The sequence below is a fragment of the Argiope bruennichi genome, chromosome 8 (assembly GCF_947563725.1).
Source record: "Argiope bruennichi chromosome 8, qqArgBrue1.1, whole genome shotgun sequence".
NCBI lineage: Eukaryota > Metazoa > Arthropoda > Arachnida > Araneae > Araneidae > Argiope > Argiope bruennichi.
The window spans coordinates 16892156-16908574 of NC_079158.1; the positions used below are offsets into that span (position 1 = coordinate 16892156).

At 24.8% G+C, this 16419-nt stretch overlaps 1 protein-coding gene across 2 annotated transcripts in view; it reads right to left on the minus strand.

The window, feature by feature from the left end:
- Window positions 1–406: 406 nt before the first annotated feature.
- The window catches only part of LOC129980543 (thyroid adenoma-associated protein homolog), a 63097-nt gene continuing 47084 nt past the window's right edge, over window positions 407–16419 (minus strand). The window contains exons 29-39 of one of the 2 annotated variants that reach the window (XM_056090889.1): window positions 15561–15840; window positions 14479–14585; window positions 11255–11331; window positions 10061–10542; window positions 9326–9412; window positions 9173–9213; window positions 7826–7904; window positions 6884–7055; window positions 5851–5967; window positions 2961–3112; window positions 407–945 (exon numbers count right to left, since the gene is read on the minus strand). In XM_056090889.1, the coding sequence (XP_055946864.1) occupies window positions 469–945; window positions 2961–3112; window positions 5851–5967; window positions 6884–7055; window positions 7826–7904; window positions 9173–9213; window positions 9326–9412; window positions 10061–10542; window positions 11255–11331; window positions 14479–14585; window positions 15561–15840 (2071 nt within the window). In that variant the 3' untranslated portion in view covers window positions 407–468. Of the gene's footprint in view, window positions 946–2956; window positions 3113–5850; window positions 5968–6883; window positions 7056–7825; window positions 7905–9172; window positions 9214–9325; window positions 9413–10060; window positions 10543–11254; window positions 11332–14478; window positions 14586–15560; window positions 15841–16419 lie in introns of both variants that reach the window. The other variant, XM_056090890.1, reaches the window with a different exon arrangement.

Consider the following 16419-nt stretch of genomic DNA (forward strand, 5'->3'; position numbering starts at 1 on the left):
AAGTTTAAAAAAAAATTATGCATCAGGGGCAAAATAGAACAAAAACATGCAACTGCTTACTTTCCTTCTTTTTAGAAGTCATTTTTAAAGGTTAAAGTTCTCTGAACAACGCATTTTAGAACTGGAGGTTTACAACGTAATTACATTTTTCTCATTCCTAATTTTGATTAATCTTTCATTAGTTTAAGATTAATCTAATTTAAATATAGTACTCTAAAAGTACACAGTAATAATAGTACCATAAAATTATGGCTAACAAATTAACAAGATATCATGGATTAAAAGTTTGAGAAGCAATACTGTAAAATGTTAACGTGAAATTTAAAGAGGTAAATGAATAAAATGTTAATGAAAAATATGGACAAGTAAATGAATAAAATGTTAATGAAAAATATGGACAAGTAAATGAATAAAATGTAAAAAATTTATTTTACTTTCCTAGATTTTAAAATATATATGTACAATAAGCTATGTTCTTGAAGGGACAGAAGATATAAGAGACAGATGAGTCATAGATAGTAATTCACAAAAGAAAAAGGTCCGGAACTTAATTATTTTTAGGTCTTCAAGTAATTCAAGAGCTTGATAGTTAACACTTAATGAAACATACTGTGCAAAACATGAAATAACATACAATCGTTGGCTTATCTGTAAAATTTGTAGATCAAAATTAGTATCTATGAGAGGCAAAATTCCTTCTCTGGAAAGAAGGCATTCAAAAAATTGCTTCAGTTCATCTAGACAGGTTGTAACGATTTCATCAAAGGTGAATGTGGTTTCCTGTGGATTACTGATGTCTTTCCAATTACATACTCGTAGAGATGAGATATCCTCCCTGTTCAAAGACTTTAAATACCAAGAGAGAATGTCATATGTCAAACTTGTAAGAAAGAGATCTTCAACATAAACATTTAATTCTCCTCGATCAAATGGCTGTTCATCAGTCTAAATAAATATTTTAAAAATGTCATTTAGTTAAAAAGTCACTTTTATAACTTAGAATAAAAACTTCAAATATAACACTATTCATATACATTCAATAAAAAGCATAATTTATGCAATGAAACAAAAGAACATATATAAAATACTACATTTCAGAATATTTAAAAAAAAATTGTTTTAGGAAAACAAACAGTAATTAGAATGAGATAACATAATATTATAATGAATATAAAGGAAAAAGTTTTGTAAATAATCTAAATTTAATTCACTAGAAAGAAGATGTGCTGTAGAAATCCTCAACAAGAAATTTTACATTCGTCTTTGCTATCCAAATAATGCTGATAATGATTAAATTATTTCTATATTTGTTATATATGAGAGGAAATAATTTAGTTATAAATTGACATTCTTTTGAAGTTTTTTATTCCTCAAAACTTTACTCCATAAAAAAGATTCAAATAAAGTTAATTATCAAAATTGAGTGCATAACATTAAGTTTCCATATAAAAATATTTTATGACACTATGCTTTATTTCACATTGCATTGGTGAGGTTAAATTAAATCATCATTTATCATATCCAGCTATGGCTATCAATGACAATAAAGTAACAATGAAAGAGGACAAATCATATTTATTCAGAATTTACAGAGAAAAAAAATCAAAAGTGTAAAATGAATATGCATTCATTTGTTGCACAAAATTACGTTATCAGGACAGACATATCTAATATACTATTATAAAAGGTTAATAATAAATTTTAAGGATGATTTGATTGAAAATTAATAAACAATTCTTACTGCATTTATCTCAGCATATTTACTTATTGGTTAGTAAGTAAATGAAGTGACATTAAAAAAATTCTATCTTCATTTTTAACAATTTTGATATTATCTTCAATGTACTAGCCCCTGCTATAAAACCTTACTGCTCTGTACAAACTTTCAAAACATGATTAAAAATTAATAAATGCTTCTAATTGCATATATCTCAGCATAGAAAGTTTGGTCAATAAGTAAATGAATTAATATTTTCAAAAATCATATCTGTAATTCTGATATTGCTCTGTACAAATTTTCAAAATTCAAAGCAGTGGTTCAAGTCATTTCTGGAAAACTTACTTCCTTAATAAACTTATTACTTCCATAGATTTGCTGTCATAGCATTTAAAGTAATAAATCCAGCTTATTTTAGCACCAATGTGATCAATAAACCGAAATAATATAAGATACGATCAGCTGAATAGGGTAATTGTTTTACAAAGCTTAATGCAGAATTGAGACCTCATGAAGTAGCCATAATTTGCTTTACCCTGATCTAACCTCTTTTTCTATATACATTCATGCAGAACAGTAATAGCACTTATATAATAATTTTGCTTAATTGTTTGACTGCCAGGTATCAATCAATATCAACAATCCTTCCCATACTGATATTGTGTGTGTGTATGAAACCTGCTTAGTCAGCACCAAGTTCGACAAATTAATGGCACACAAGCAAGCACTTATCTTGTTTAATAGCAAACCCTCTCACTATTAGCACAAATCACAGATAAAAAGCTGTGAATTCTCAGCAAATTGTGTATACAGTTTGTTATAAAAGAGACCTAAATTCTTATGTCATGTTGTTAGGGTATATTTATTGTTAGAGCCACACCATTCCAAAGACATCTCATTTCCAAATTTGAAGACGAACCCATGTTAATATGCTGCTGTTTCTGAGCACTTACTCTTTTTTTTTTCCCTGACATGATGTACACAAAAAGAATCGCTTTAGAGATTATAGTAGAAAGAAGAAATGTGTAGGTTCTAATCTTGAGAAAATGGTTGTGGAAAGACACGACACCAATTTGACACATAATTCTAGTGTAATATGCTAGTTATTTACAGCCCTTTACTAATTTCATACAATTATTTTCTGAACCATGAAAAATATTAGCAGATAATTCATGTGGTACAAACATTTTGATCAGAATTAGTTATGTATATATTATAGACAGACCATGAATTCAATACCTACAATGCAATCAACAGCTTGAATTCTGCAAGAGAGCATCCAATTCAACAATACTGCAATACGACGAGATAGAGGACAGATATCTTCAGAAACAAAAATTTTTATCATATATTCTAGAGCAAATGATGGAACAGCAGGCAATATTTTTCTTTCCACTGAAAAATATATTTCGTCAAAATCAATGATTTATTATGAAAATATCAATCTATAACAGTTATGCAAGATTCAGAGGACATAATTTTATATATACAAATTATAAAGAAAATTCTAGGAACTTCAACAAAAATTATTTGATATCAAAAATTGTAATTAATTTTGAATTAAATTAAATCAAAAATTGTAATTTAAGAAAAAAGTTGCATTTGCAAAACTTTTCAAAATAAAATAAATAATTAGTTTATGTAAGTAAAACAGCACTAATATCAATTTTCAAAAAGTTAATTTTAATTTTATTCTCCATGACGAAATTGATCAATAAGTATTTTTTTTTTTTCTATTCTTTAACTACATCATTATAAAAGATTGCACACCTGTATCTTTAATATAAATGAAATTATTCTTAACATAAGGAATTATAAATTAAATTAAAAACAGTGTTGTATTAAGAGCTGAAAACAGAGGCGATTTAAATTTTGTCAACAGTCACTATGTTTACAATTTTTTTGTATTTTAAAAGTAAGGAATGCAGATTTTTTTTTTTAAATTGAAAAAAATATATATAATTTATTTGATTGAGAATCATCACAAATTCCTTTAACTGAGGAGAGATTAATATATGCTTTTTTCCCTTTTCCAATATAATGCAGTCAATTCATGTTCACATGACAAAAATAAATTGTCCCGAAGGAATTTGTTCATTGAATTTACATTGGCTAATTTTTTATTGCAGCAAAAATAAATAAAATTTAAAAAATAAGCATTGATTGATATAGGTAATAACTTTTTGATTTATGTTATTTTTGCCAATTTACATTTTGAAATCATTTATCAGTTCTCTAACTTAGTCTAATTTCTTCAAAATGGTTTGCAATTTATGTTGAAAGCATTTGTTTCTTTAACATTATTAGATAAATTTAAATTGTATTAGTGCATCAGTGTTTTTAAGTACTTACATATTTATATAGTTTTAAAGAAATTTTTAACAGATTAACTTTTATTTCAAAAAGGCAATTATGCATACAAGCATGTTGGACAGCATTATTAAAATTAGGCCAAAAAGATTCACAGTCTGATGTAGATTTAAAATACTCTTTTTGAATTTTCAAAACTCATATTTAACTCAGGATTGTCAAGTAGAAAGTAGGGGAAAAAATGCTTTTTATATGACATTCATTTTTTCAGTTTTCATATTATTACAAGGAAATACAAAAGAAATGTAAAGAAAACATAAGATGTTCTGCAGAGACATATCTGGACTAAGTGATTACTATGCATTTCTTAAGAATATATGCAGTTATCATTTTCCAAGTGTTCTTGATGTCATATAAATTAACATTATTTACCTTCATTTCAAGTAATTATATCAAAATAATATTTTAAATGAAAAAACAAATTACAAAGGATTTATTTCTAAAATTTAATTTTTATCTACAATATTTCACCAAAACACAGCAATTTAGTATGTGAAACTAAAGAAAGAGAAGATAGAAATGCCTTTTGGAAGTATATGTACTAATGATCCATGGATCAACAAAATAGGAAATAAATTTAAAATTAATATAACTTTGATGGCATATAGAATACAAATTTCATTTGTTATTTGTCCAAACAAATTCTTGTTTAAAAGTAATAGAGAAATCGGAAACCCACAATGATTATAGCTCGAATAATTATAAATACTTTCACCAAGGAAATACTCTATTTCTGTGCAGTCAAAAATATAAAATGAAAAATATCTTGTTCCAACCATTTATAAAAATACTTTTAAAACTACAGAATGTTTTTAATAAATTTTAAGCTGCCTTACAGTTGATTCTCTCTCTCTCTATATATATATATATAGAGAGAGAGAGAATAAATTTAAATAAAATATTTTCACTATTAATGTTAAAATATTGTTTACTTAATATATGTTTACTTTCTTTCTTATTACTTCTAAATGCTTAAGGACAGAGCACTAAGGGCATTTTTATAATCATCTTTAGTTAATAAACTAAAACTTGAAGCTGTAAGTGGGCTTCAAGGCCACAAAGCATCCTTATCATTAGCAGCCATACAGCAACAAGCTAAATGCTAATTTCACACAAACTAAAAGGCGGAACTGCATAAACACATTCACAATTTAGGAAATGCATGTATGCACATTCACAAGCATAATTTGGCATAAATGTGTATTTCATTGTATATATAATATCGCTGCTTTTTCTTTTGTGTTACATTTAAATTGCTGAAACTTCAATTTTATGCATACCTATTTTTTGCACACCACATGGCCATTATAAAATGTAGTTTACATTGACAAAATATGCCTCACTAGAGGGCATAATAACATAGTGAATAGATAGCAACATACTAATAAAAGAAAGGGTGTTTTTTTTTTGTTTTTTTTTACCTTCTAAAGTTTTAAATATATTTTGGTAATTTAGACTTAAAAAGTGATTACATATTTGGTGCAGCAGTTTTTCAGAAAAATGCTTCCTTCATAAATAATGGTCATAAAATTTTCTGCATTGAAAGAAAAATATACTCAAGTCAGAAATGTCAATCTATAACTAAAAATTAAAATTTTGGAAAATTCTTTCTTAACCCATTGATAAAAAAGGGGCAACATCATATATTGTAGTTGTTGATTTGGATCTCACATTTGAAAATTTTGTTCCATGAAGCTTATTGTTTAGGAAAGAAATTTCAATATTATTAATATATATCATTTAAAAAATGAAAACCCACTAACAGTCTGGATGGAAAATTTCTATGGAACTGATAAATTCAGCAGCCAGTTGTTTTATTTCAGGTTCATCATCAATAATAAGATTGAAGAGTATTTGCCAAAGCTTTAGTGCAAGTTCATCTAAAGGGAGAAAGAATAAATAAAGAAGGAATTTTTTTTAAGTAATTTAAAAAATCTAATACAATGCAAAAAGAAAATGTGAAATAATCTTAATAAACAATTTTAAATATTGTTCAATAAAAATATATTTAACAAAATTAGTCATATTCAATAAAACATAATAAATTTCTATAAGTCCTCAATATGAAAAATATTTACAAAGACACATCACAGTTTTTAATAGTTTGTCTGAAACAAAATGAAAAGAAAAAGAAAGCGTAGAATCAAAATAAACAGGGTTTCATGTAAGAGAAATGAAATGAATTGCAAATTTCATTTAAGTGATAAGTTTTTTGAGCAACCTAGAAAAAAAAAAATTATACATGATTCAATGCTTTTAATTTCAAGTAAAGCATATTATTTAAATTTCTAAAGCAGTAGTTATTATTATAATAATGCAGTAAAAGCTTACACAATACCTTTGAATGAGAGAAAAAAGAAACTATGAAAACTTAAGGCATTTAATAGATTTAAAAATCATTTCAGACAAATATATAAATGGAGATTTCAATTAATTTATAATCATTAGAAGAAATTAAATCCTTTTTTTTATATAAATTTGCTTAGTGAATTAAAAAAAATATTTCTATAATAGAAAACCTGGTTTCACAGTTAATTTTTTCAACAAAAGATAATGTGAGATACTTTCTCTAAGTATTTTCTGCTATGCCATATTTTGATATTCCAAAGGATTTAAATAGTTACATATCTGAATACTCAAGTTGAATAATATGTAAATTTTTATTTAATTTCAAATAAAAAGAAATATAATAGAAAAAGTTTTAAATTCACATTAATATTGAAATTGAATATTTTATTAATTAAATAAATTAGCATAAAGAAAATAAGCAATAATTTATAATAAATATAATTTTACCTAACACTTTAAATTCATTTAGAAGAAATCCTTGAGGTATTTTTTTAAAGGCTATTACAACTGCTTTCCTTTTAGAAACACAATTCTCTGGTTGAGCACTTTCTTCCAGCATCTCACACCATTTTCTTAAAATGGGCACACATCTTGCACAATAGCCAGAATTTGCAGTAGTCTGTTAAAAGCAATTATCAAGAAGTTTGAAATTTTAAAATGTATAAAAGATTAGTTAAGTTACATTATATTCTATACAGATTCAATTAAATATTGTTAAAAACCAGTATCTGTATCATTTAACTAATAACATATAAAATGCATTTTCACTTTGTAAAAAGTAATGGGATGCAAAATATTATTGGATAGAAATTCTATTCAGCTTCTTTAAAAAAATTGTTAAGTCTTTAGTATTTGCATTCTATAACCAAGAATATACATAGTAATGTTTGTATAAAAAAAAATCATTTTGGACAAACTACTTTTTACATTCTAACAATTTAAGATTTTTCCTAAATAAAAAAAAAAAAAAAATTATCAATATTTTTGTTGAGGCAAATTCTGAAGAATTCTTTTTTTCTTCCACATAATTAAATTTTTTTTTCCTCTTTTTTCTGCATGCAACAAATTTATGTAACCTATTAAGCATCTCACACAATTTAATAATATATTACACAAAACAAGACTCTTTCAAATATTAAATCAGTATTAAATAAAATAACTATTATAGATTAAACATACACTATTTAAATTCAAGGTGGAGAAACATTTCATAACATTACGTCTCTTTTGTAATAAAAGATATAAAAAACATACAAACAATTCAAAACATTACAACTTTATCCATTGAATTATGATACCTGCCATAAAAATTATTTTAAAAATTAGAATTATAATACTTGCATCAAGCTACCTTCAAAGTGAGCATTAACTTCAACTTCAAAAACATACCATAGGTTTTGGTAGATGTTGATATACTTTGACACCAAGACAAGAAGCAAACAGTAATATTAAATTGGATATTTCATCCCTGAAAAAAGGAAGGAAAGATTCATTTATGTAATATTCATTGTTAAAGAGTATGTTTATTGTTCATGAACATCTTTTCATTTTTCTACATTTATAATCAGGTAAAAATTCTCATATTTTAGAAGACTTTTAACTTGGCTGCAGAGCTTTAACCAGGAACTTGTAACTCATTCGAAAGACAGAGAAGCGAGTGGGTATTTCGGGAGAGCAGATTGGCTTTCTTTGAGACTTTTCATGGGAGATGGCAGAGATGATTATTATGCATTTAAAATTACTTTATGTAGAGCCTGAGAGGCATTGTAAAAACTAAAAATCCTTTTTGCTTGGAAATTAAATGTTTGAAAGTAAAGAGACAGAGAATTAACCTTTTATAACAATCAAATTGCAAGAATGATCAGTAAATATGTTTGGAATTAAAGATAATAATTCTTCTGGAAGATGGAATTATTTGAATATGAAAAAAATTAAAATACATAATTATTTATAGTCTAAATTACACATCAACAAAAAAGTTAACAACATTCAAAAAATAAAGGGGGAAAAAAAAAACCTATTAGCAATCATAGGTCAAAATACACTTGGCTCCAAATTTATATAATCTCCTAATTAGATTATATATTCTATGTGGGACAGTTACTGCTGTTTCAATTCGCATGATAGCGTAAATAAAATCTGAGATGTTAAAGTGCAGTGATACTAAAGATACAAATGATTTCTGCATTTTTAATTATTTAATATTTTCACTTAATCACAGATTTAAATATTAAAGATTCAGCAATTCAATGCATACGTCAGACACATTATAGTAAGCAAATGAGTTAATCATTGAATTAGCTAAAGAAATCTATCACTTAAAATGTTGCATTTTAGATTTAGATATAAAATTTAAAAAACTAAAATCATAAAACTTTGGTGAAGTAGAAATTCATAAGAACATAATTAGTTATTTTTAATTAGGAATGAAATTAATTTTATAAATTAGGTGGTTGTTTTACAAAAAGAATATAAGAAAATTTTCACCTCTAAATTCTAAAAAAGTGAAAAGTTTTATCCTTTTTAGACAGAAATTCAGAAATTGAAGAATGATAGTTATATAATCAATTTTTACATCAATAAACTAATATATAAATGATTTAAAACTTGCAACTTCACTTCAGATTAAGAATAATGCAAATAAAAAAAAATGTATAATTTGTAATTATAAAACACTATATAAAAAAATTAAAAAGTTAATAAAACATGGACAAAAAACAAGTGACTTCTTCATACCTTCGGCAGTTTTGCAGAAGTGCTAAAGCATACTCCAATTTCTTAAAAAAAAAAAAAAAAAGTGTTAGCAAACAAATAATAATAATAATACAAAAATATTCAGTATATTACTAAAAAAATTCTCAATTTTCAAATAACTCTAAAGAATCTTACAGAACAAGAACATGAGAATATTCTTGGCGCACAAAAATCCCATTTCAAATCAACAATTGATGGCATTAAACTCAAAAGATAGCAAACCTGAAAACACGAAAGAACATTTTTAACAAAGAACATTCTTCAGATAATGATATTTTTAAAACATTTATGAAATGCATTCAAATAAAAAGTATTATGCTGGTGGTAATCATGAAACTAATTTCTAACAAAAAAGGAATTTGTGTCATTAAAGATATCAGGTATAAAAATGCTTCGAAAACACAAGAAAATTAGTTTTTTTTTTATTACAATAATGCAAAAAAAAAAAAAAAGTATCTTGCAGTTTTGAAATACAATGAAAAGAAAAGAAACTTTTGGAAATATGAGAATATAATTTAAAATATGAGATAAAATAATAAATATGAGAATATATATTTTAATATAAATATGAGAATATGTATTTTAATATAAATATGAGAATAAATATTATATATATATGAGAATTAAAATAATATAAATATGAGAATAAATATTTGTAATAATAATAAAAAAATATATATAATATGAGATTATATATAATTTTATAATCTCATTACATATTACAAAAAACAATATTTTTTATTGTATGGGAAGTACAAATTAATGGAAACAAAATGTTAGTTTTTAATTTACGTAATTTATAATTTTCATTTTATTTTCAAATTTAGGTCAAATGATTTTTTTTATAAGAATCAAACATAAAATACTAACTTTTCCTGAACAAGATGAATTATTTTCTTCTGTAACTAGCATTTTTACAAGAAAAGCAGAAAAGACATGGTCATTACAAAGTCTATTTAAAATAAATTGTGTTTTCCTTTTCAAAGTAGAAATAGAAGTAGCAATTGTATTAGAAAAGAATATTGGAATGGCTGAAGAACTGAAATCATCTTTATAAGTATCAGTATCCTTCTGGAAAAGGCATACTAAGCAGTGCAAAATCATACATCGAACACTTTCATATGGAGTTTCTAGAAATTTTTGGATTAAGGTTGGCAAGTTTTTACAAGTAGAATCTATTTCTTTCAGGAAATTGTCTATTTGAGTTTGTTCAGACTGAAGAAGACAAAGAAAAATCACAGTGGCAGATATACACAAATAATGCTCTTTCATACAAATAACATCTGGATCTGATGAAATTGATTGAATTTCAGAAAGCACATCTTTTATCATGTCCAGCAGCAAGTTATAACCTAAAAATAAGAATACAGATTTCAGAGATCAAATGCAGAAATCATTTTTAAAAATGCCAAATATATTTGCTATTAAAATGAATTAAAAATAAATGCTTGAATAACAATATTTACAATTTTTCGAAAGAAATTAATTGAAGATTTCTTATGTATGGCAGTTCTAAAAAAGTATTTATGCAAATTTGAAGGAGTGTGCTCTTTCAAAAACTTATGTACATATGAAATTTTTAAAAAATTTTAGAATATATATTCATTAAAAACTATTCTTTAACAAAGAATCAAGAAGGAGAGTAAAAAACTGGATGCATTGTGCATTCTTTTCATTTTATATTGCATATAATTTATAATTTTTATAAATATTAGTAGCAATTAAATGAAAATTCAAAGCTGTATTGAAACAACCAATATTAAAATAATGATTTTTTTCTAATTAATTACACTACTTTTTAAATGTATTACATTATGTTACTCATTGATACACTTATAGGATTAAATTGACATACTGCCTTTTTACAAATACGTCAATTAAATTAACTTCAAGTTAATAAAATTTAGTTTTAAAAAATAAGGTAGTTTTAAAAACATGCAGATTTTTGGAACATTCACTGTAGATAAAATTATTATAATTTTCTTCCACAAAAGATACTTATATTCATGAAAACTAGATCCATAAAAATGTAATCAAAAGTTAATTAATACAATAAAAATTTACCTAATTTGGAATTTATAGATAAACTAAGTAATATAATCTCCAAAAATGCAACTCTAGTTGTATAACAAGTATTTTCTCTAGAAAGAAGAACATTATAATTATTAGTGAAAAAAAAAAACTTATAAAGGTATATATATATATATATATATATATATATATATATTACTGGTACAATTACCATGTTACAAAAATCTTAAATATAAAAAAATTTTTAAATAAAGAAAACTATAGTAAAAGATTTAAAAGAGGTAAAGGAAAAGGTGACAATTTTCATATTTGAGGAATTTCAGAATTATTGTAATCTGGAAAACAATGGTGAAAACATTCACAAAATTAGGAAATACATTTTTGGTCTTAGAAATAATAAAATTAAATTGTCAATAAATAATAAATTCGGGGATTTAAAGTTTAAACATTTGTACACTAAATGTATAATTCTTGATCTAATTAAATGTAAGCTTAATATTGGAAAAATCGATTTACTATTTAATAATAAAAATAATGTAAACAAAGAATTCTGTGTGATAAAATTCTTGGATATTAACTTCAAAAAACGAAAATTACCTAAAATTGTACATAATAATAATATATTTTTTCCTTTATCGGATAAAACAACTGTTTTAATAACGTTTAGTTACACATCAACTTTAAAGAAAAAAATTTGTAATTATAAATACTATAGCAAAAATTTAGATAAAATAAATAAAACAAATTGTAACTGTAACAAAGAAAGCTTTAAAGATTTTATAAATGTGGATAAAGGTCATATTACAGATAATTTAAAAATTATTGAATCCAGCTCTTTTAGAGAATTAACGGAAAGAGGAACTAAATTTAGATTAAGAGAAAAAATAAACCAGAATAAAATCTTAATTTCCATTGAAAAAGATTTAGAAATTTTTATTGATAAATTATCTAGAAAATACTATTGGCCTGCGGAAGGTTTCAGAGAATATAAAGTGAGAATTTTGGAGGAAATTAAAATAAAAATGAATACAGATATTGGCAGATCTAAGGAATACAGGATTTATTTTAGCAAAACAATAAAAAAAGAAATAAAAAATTTTAAAGATTTTTTTTTTTAAATTACAATAATAGATAAATCAGCAAATAATTTCTGTTTAATTTGTAAATATTATTATAAAAGACTTAATTAATGAATATAATTCTAATGCAACTTATATTTTAAAGAACATGGGGGGAAAGGAATTAGATAAAAGAATTATAGCTTTCGCAAAAAAAAAAAAAAAAAAAACGAAATTAAGACTTGCTCTCTAAACTATCCTTATTTGTTCACAACGGTTATATTTCATAAAAAACCATTACAATTCAGATTCGTGACTTGTAGCACTGGCAGTTATAATTACTATACAGGAAAACATTTCTTTAAATACTTAAAATTTATCCTAGACAAAATCATCGATGAAGATAACTTTATAATTAATAGTAACAAAGAAGTTTTGGATTTTCTTAAAGATAACATTAATAAACTTAATACTCTTGATTTTGAAAATTTATACACCAATTTACCTCATGAAAAATTAATAAATGTCTGTACTTTTATATATGACGAATATTTAAAGGAAGGTGTTATTCCTAAAATTAACTGGCTAGAATTATGTAATTATAACATTACCGAAAATTACGTTTTTAATGGAATTAATTTTTATAAACAAGTAAAGGGCATTCCAATGGGAACAGCTTTCTCAAGTGCTTTAGCTAATATTTTTTTACATTACTATGAGAAAAAAATAATTAAATATACTTTAATAAACAGGTGGAGGTATATTGATGACATACTTTTGATAAACTTAAATAATACCAATATTGCGACTAATTGCTATTCAAAAGATTTCATTCTAACAGAAACAAATAAAAATTAACTTGAAGCTACCTTTCTGGATTTAAAAATCGAAATTGCTAATGATAAAACAATAGTTGGTATATACGATAAAAGGGATGAATTCAACTTTTAAGTAACGGAACTTTGTAATTACCATTCTAATCTAAACACTCAAATTTTCAAAAATTTAATTTTCTCACAATTCAACAGGATAAAAAGAGTTTGTAATAACAAAATTTCCTATATTGAAGCAACAAATAAACCCATTAAAAATTTATATAATGAATTTCCTAGAAACTACTGCAATATTAATTTTTTAATAAAAAAAGAAATGATTTGGGATTAATCCTTTGCCGAAAATAAAAATAGACTTTCCGTTACATATTAACTAACTCAATAGATGGCGCTCAAACCCTTCAATTATTTTTACCTTGAATAGCATTAGCAAAAAGAGTTTAGGGAATGAGAAACAAGAATGGGACAGCTAATGTTTGAAAAAAAAAAAAGCCTGTTGCTGGTATGTTTTTTCCTTTTTGTTTTCATAATTGGTTATGAGAGTTATTATATAGCTATTTTATGTTACTGTATTTTTGCTTATTAGTGGTCGTATTCTTTTAATTTATTTTTTGTTTCTTCTCTGTAAAAATGGTGCATCTCTAAGGCCTAATTTCACGATGAGTCAATACTGTTGGACAAATTAGTCTGGATTCTTCACAGAAAAAAAAAATCCTTTATTTTGAATCCCTGCCTGAGGGTGACCCTTGAGAAAGTCTTCAGGCTGGATTTTTATTTATTTGGTTTAAGTTTGATGCTTTTTTTCCTATTAACTTGGTTTTTATTACTAATTGTCTAGATGCATGTTTAAGTAGTAGCTGCATTTGCGCTCTCTATATACAATGGTGCTTTTTCTGTTCTTTTTTTAGTTTGATTCTGGAATCATTTTAATTTTAGATTGTTTCAATAATAAGTTTTAATTACATAATATATATATATATATGAAAGAGAGAGAGAGAGAGAGAGAGAGTGATGTACTTGAAATTCCTGAATTACAAAACACTGCAATGCCAAATGTAGGATATGCTTAAATTAAACTTCTCATCAATATATTGTATAGAGTAAAATGAATTTATACTAACATCAACAGAAATCAACACAAATAATTTAAACAAGGCAAATTAACATCAAATTTTCTTAAAACATTTTTAAAATAATAAATCAAACTCAATATAAATATTTATCAATCTTTGTATATGTGTTCATTAAAGACAAGGGAAGTCGTCCAGATTTTTAAAAAATAGAAAAAGAACAATTAGTTTTTTGGCATTGCATAAATATGATCAAGCTAAAATACATACATAAATATATTAACTGGAATACTTACTTTGAAGCTAATTTATCATGTGAAAGAATCCATGCATGAATATTCTCTTCAATCACCTTCCTCCATTCTATTGGCAAATGGTAGTATTCTTTCAAAAGGTAAAAAACCTGGTTTAAAAGAATTACATTTTATTATCAGAATAAATGTAAAATGTTATATACAGGTTATAAGTTAATTTTCAATAAATTAAAATTAAATTAGTCATTTATAAGTACAAAAATATTAAATAAATAATCCTCAAACAAAAACTTTCTGCCTTATCATTGTGTGGAAATGATGAATTTTTATATGCTTTTAGTATAGGGATAGTCAACCAATAGTATAGCGATAAACAAATGCATTTGAAAGTTAAACATGAATATGGCAATTTTTATTTGAATTTGATAATAAAAATATATCTAGGAGAAAAAAGGCAACCAATACTAAAACAAAAACATGGAAATAATCAATGAAAAATGTGAGTAGTAGTATTTACATATTATGAAAAATTTATAAGATATCTTCTATGTGTATATTTTTACCAAAATATGAGTGAAGCTGTATTTTTTACAGTCAACACTCATTATGGATGGGCATAACAAAAATATATATTTATTTAATATTGCACTTGCATTATATGATAAACTTGTTTTGTAAAACATTTTTTGTTTAATTATCCCTTTATTATTATTATTATTGTCTTGTAACAATAGTATGAGCACATAATTTTCCTACTGTACATTCTTATGAAAACTGATTATCTTTTCAAATTTGGCAAGTCTTTTTTACAGTTTGCTAAAATCATTTCTAATAGGCCTCACAAATTTTTTATGACAATTTTACATAAAATCTTGTGGAGAATATATAACTAGAAATATACATAAATAGTTTAATATATTATTTTTTTATGTTGATAGCAAAATTAATGCACCATACAGATTTCAAGATTAAAAAAATACATTTTTAGTAAAATGAAATTATGTTTAATAATATATAGCAAAAACCACAAATCTATGTATATTGTTTTACATCCCAACATCTGAGAACTAACATTTAAAAAAAATTATCTTTTAATTAGTATTAAAAAGTATAAACAAATGTACCTGCAGACATATTCCATGAATTTGATTGTGACCTGTAATAACTTGGCCATTATGTGGCAGAGAATCAAACAGAGATTGAAGAGTTGAAACGAAACTTTCTGCTGATATTAAAGGAACTAAAGCTTGGGCAGCTAAAATTCGTACTTTCCAAATAGGGCTGGCAGAGCAAACATTCAAAAATGGTAGAAAAGATACAAGACGAGAATCACATTCACCAGGTGCTGGGTATAATCTCCCCAATACAAGAAGAATGGGATATAAAGATGGTACAAGAATAAGACTGGAAACAAATAAAAAAACATTTATAATTAAAAAGAAATATCAAAACTACTATGAAATAAAATATTTTATTCTATATTTGACTATATTATTACATATATGAAAATATTTATTAAAATGTGTTATCCATGTATTTATTTTTAAGCAAAACACATTATTAAGATATTATTTGTTATCAGAATGCAGCAAATTTGGTTTTGGAAAAACTAAAGTAGAAATAAGGGATACTGCAAAACACATGAACAAAAGCCAGTGCAAATAAAGAAAAAAGAAAATCAAATATATATATTAATAAGTAATATTTTACAAATATGTGATATTGATTCCCTGCTTAATCAGTGTCCTATTAAGAAACAAAGTTTTACAGATACTTTCAACAAATGCTAGGTAAATGTATCCTAGTCTTAATGACCATTTAGTGACCAAAATAAAGGGAACTGATATATTAACATTGGTGGTAGCTCCGTTAAAACATGAGATGCAGTAACCTTTCAAGAAATTCTTTTACCTTATAACAAAAACTATAACGAGCTGAGAATTAGTCAGTAATTGGTAAGAGTGGTGGACAAGTTCAGAGACA